Source organism: Octopus bimaculoides, chromosome 28 (genome assembly GCF_001194135.2).
Source record: "Octopus bimaculoides isolate UCB-OBI-ISO-001 chromosome 28, ASM119413v2, whole genome shotgun sequence".
Classification (NCBI taxonomy): Eukaryota; Metazoa; Mollusca; class Cephalopoda; order Octopoda; family Octopodidae; genus Octopus; species Octopus bimaculoides.
The window spans coordinates 16,239,730-16,243,947 of record NC_069008.1 but is presented as its reverse complement, the minus strand read 5'-3'; the positions used below and the strand labels follow the sequence as shown (position 1 = coordinate 16,243,947).

General features: G+C 37.0%; 2 protein-coding genes across 3 annotated transcripts in view; one reads left to right on the top strand and one right to left on the bottom strand.

The window, feature by feature from the left end:
* LOC106868504 (zinc finger protein ZFP2-like) overlaps window positions 1-2,771 on the top strand; it is a 7,915-nt gene extending 5,144 nt beyond the window's left edge. Inside the window, exon 3 of the mRNA XM_052977497.1 lies at window positions 2,765-2,771. Coding sequence (XP_052833457.1) covers window positions 2,765-2,771 — 7 coding nt within the window. The remainder of the gene's footprint in view (window positions 1-2,764) is intronic.
* Window positions 2,132-4,218, bottom strand: part of LOC128251066 (zinc finger protein 271-like) — a 3,440-nt gene continuing 1,353 nt past the window's right edge. For both annotated transcript variants that reach the window (XM_052977400.1, XM_052977401.1), the window contains exon 2: window positions 2,132-4,186. In XM_052977400.1, the coding sequence (XP_052833360.1) occupies window positions 2,983-3,762 (780 nt within the window). In that variant the 5' untranslated portion in view covers window positions 3,763-4,186 and the 3' untranslated portion in view covers window positions 2,132-2,982. The remainder of the gene's footprint in view (window positions 4,187-4,218) is intronic.

The window sequence follows — 4,218 nt, the reverse complement described above, 5'->3', positions numbered from 1 at the left end:
ATATTCATACAGGTGAGAAGCCATTTCACTGTGATACCTGTGGAAAATCATTCTCTGAAAAGAATTCCTTAAGTAGACACATACGTGTTCATACAGGAGAGAAACCACATCACTGTGATATCTGTGGTAAATCATTCTCTGTAAAATGTAACTTAATTAAACACAAATATATTCATACAGGTGAGAAGCCATTTCACTGTGATACCTGTGGAAAATCATTCTCTGAAAAGAATTCCTTAAGTAGACACATACGTATTCATACAGAATAGAAACCATATCACGGTGTTATCTGTGGTAAGCCATTCTCTCCAAGAAGTGGCACAAGGACATATGGCGTAGTAGTTGAGAGTGTGGACTACTAACCACAACATTCTGAGTTCAATTCCAAACATTGACCCGAGTGATAATAATAATAAAAATGATAACTTCGAAAAATACATTAGGAATGAGAACACAGGTTCAAAAATTTCCCAAGACACCTTATGAAGGCTGGAGGGTATATCAGTCAAAACATGTTAGCAACAAACAAGATGAGGGCAAATATCCGTCAACTGTAAATAATGTACATAATTCGTCATCTCTGAAATATAGAACTGTAGTTGTAAATCTATATTAAGAATAGTCATGTTAGAAGTGTCCTATGTTATAGCTGACAAACATTTGAAACTGTAGAACGGCGACATATTACATAGTGATATGTGAGTCTACCAGCACAGCAGAGGAATATGTTGATGAGGCATCTAGCCTCGTTCTGAACTATACTGTAGCAACTCTCAGTTCCTGCCAGGCTTCGGTCGTCTGCAGCTCCATGCGAAATCTTCCATGTGTGACTCACATGTCTGTATACCTCGACACAAGATATATGGTTTGTAAACAAAGATATTTCATCACACATCCTCAGAATGGTTGTTACATACTGTAATACAAATATTATATGTTACTTCTTTCAGTACAAAAACTTTCTTTTTATGTAAACACGCTTTTGTATCGCACTGCATGCTTCCACCACAAAAGGTGAAAACAGAATAAACATATTTATACACAAAAATGTCTTGTGGTGATTCATACTGTTTTTCCATTTAATAATACGCACTTGAACAGCCAATGGCAGCCTCTATAAGATGGTATGTAATTATGGTTCAGCTTCTTGCTTTAGATATCATACACCAATACATTTTGTATTTACCATTAGAATACTTCTCGGTGACCGAGTCCTCATTTGAATTCAGTTAATGGAAGCCTGCTACAATATACATGCAACAATAGCGGCGCAAATAATTTGCTTTCTAAGTCCAGATGAAAGAATCCCAGAAGGGTGAGGAAAGTGCATTGATTGATTTGTTGTTGATTAAAAGCCATTTAACTCTATCCTGTAAAATAGGGGACAAACTAATTAACGTTGTAATGCTGTGATCAAATATTTCATCACGAAGGTAATGGAACGCCGACCCTGAAATACATAGGTTATCCTGTCTTATTTACATACCTTTGCGTTCACCTTAACACAAAATAGTTATTACATATAATTAGATTTAGTTCAACTATTTATACATACCTTCACTTTTTCGTTGTTTTTTTATACTTGTGGAGTCGCAATGGCCCAGTGGCTAGTGCAGTGGACTCACGGTCATAGGATCGCAGTTTCAATTCCCAGACCGGGCATTGTGAGTGTTTATTGAGAAAAAACGCCTAAAGCTCCACGAGGCTCCGGCAGGGGATGGTGGCGAACCCTGCTGTACTCTTTCACCACAACTTTCTCTCGCTCTTCCTTCCTGTTTCTGTTGTACCTGTAATTCAAAGGGGGTCAGCCTTGTCACACTGTAAAAGCGAGAAGAATGTGAAAGACGTAGATGTATATGAAACGGAGGTGTGTGTGTGTCTGAGAGAGAGCGAGTGAAGGTGTGTATTGTGAAGTAACAACTTTTTTGCATGTATGTGTAAGTGTCACTCACTCGCTCTCTCTCTCTCTCTCACACACACACACATTATCTTTCATGTACACGTACACCACCTGTTTTCGGCGTAACCCAAACCCTAAACACTGGGAGTGTGTATTCTTTACCTTCGACCTGTGCATGAGAGAGGGAGAGAGAGTGACTGTATTTCCTCATAACATATACAGAAATGGATGTTTTTTTAATGCAATTTTTTTTATTGTGGCTTATTTTATTACAATATTTATGTGTGTGTTTTCATAAATGTTTGTCCAGGTAGAATTCTACGCATGCATGAAACAATGGACAAAAATGAAACATTAGAAGCAAATTGAAATATTGTCCATAAATGACCGCAAAACTGTGTGCCCCACGTAGTTACTGAGGTTATTTCAGTTGTAAAAAAAGAGTCGCTGAGTGAAAAACAGTTCATTTGGGAGATAGATAATAAGCAGTGGCTATGTTTCGTTATAACTCTCAAAGTTGTCAAAGAAATGTCAACGGGATCAGCTGTTTGTTCATTAATTTCTGTAAATTTTTTTTTTATTTAATTTTGTTTTAAGGTGAAAGAGAGGAGAGTGAAAAATGTATGAACATGTATATGAAATGGACGTGTGTGTGTGTGCGAGAGAGAGAGTGCCACTTACACATACATGAGAAGACACATGTACACTCACTCACTCTCTCACACACACACACACACATGTACATACCAAAAAGATGTATGCATATGTATTGATGTATGTATGTAAACATAAGAAAACACTTTTGTTGTTATTGCTGTACTTGTTCTTGTTGTTGTTTTCCTTATGGTTGTTGTTTGTGTTCAGACTTTGAGAAACACAGTGGAGCATCTCTTTACGCTTCATTCCAGCAACACTTGACTGACATTCCTGTCTGGCAGAGTCGGTCGTTGCTTTGCTGGCTAGTAGTGGGATTAGATTCATCTTCATCTCTTACAACTGCAACATTGCCTGCAGAATAGTTCACCATGTTGGCAAATACTGGTTGTTGTTGGGTGGTCTAATGAACTTTTACAATGATACAATCACACTTTTACATGGACAGATGCATGTGTAGTTAAGTTACCTCTCCGAGAGAATGTTTTACCACAGATGTCACAGGGATATGGTCTCTCCCCTGTATGAATACGTTTGTGTCGAGTTAAGTTCGAGTTGTCAGAGAATGATTTATCACAGATATCACAAGTATATGGTCTCTCCTTTGTATGAATACGTTTGTGTGTAGTCAAGTCAGTAATTCCAGAGAATGATTTACCACAGAAATCACAGTGATACGGTCTCTCTCCCGTGTGAATACGTCTGTGTCTCCTTAAGTGACTATCCTCAGTGAATGCCTTCCCGCAGATATCACAGTGATATGGTTTCTCTCCTGTATGAATACGTATGTGACTAATTAAGCTGTTCCTGAGAGAGAATGACTTACCACAGATATCACAATTATATGGCTTTTCCGCTGAATGAATATTTTTGTGTATAACTAAGGTACTGTGTGCAGAGAATGATTTGCCACAGACATCACAATGATATGGTCTCTCTCCTGTGTGAATACGTATGTGTTTAGTTAAGTCACCCTTTTGAGAGAATGATCTACCACAGGTGTCACAGTGAAATGGCTTTTCTCCTGTATGAATACGTATATGTTTACTTAAGCTACAGTTTTGAGAGAAGGATTTACCACAGGTATCACAGTGAAATGGCTTCTCACCTGTATGAAAACGAATGTGTTTAACCAAGTCACTACTTGCGGGGAATGATTTACCACAAATTTCACAACAATGTTGTGATTTTCCTAATATTTTTGACATTTCTCTAAGGGATACAAATGCATCCAACCATTGAAGTTTTTCACAATATTAAATTTTTCCCTTATCCTTCGTCTCTCACCACAGCATATAATTTCCTTCTTCTTGTTATTGTTATAATTTATTCCCCAGAAATATTTCAACTGCTATCAACTGTGACTTTATCAATATCTAAAATTCTGCAAACTCCTTTGCAAAGATATTCAAGTTTAATTAGAATGCAAAAGCAGCAGATAATGAGATGCAGAAATGGTGCTATGAATCTTCGCTCAGAGCAAATATTTCACAGTAATTCCAGTCTAGATTTATTGCAGTTGGGTTATTATATCTGTTCTCTATATTTTCCTCTAGTCTTTAAAAAAATTATCAATATTCCAGATGTATCCAAACTTAAAAAAGTTGTTTTGTGCCAATGTCATCCATTAATCTGAAATAATAAAGAAACAGTATTAGATATAG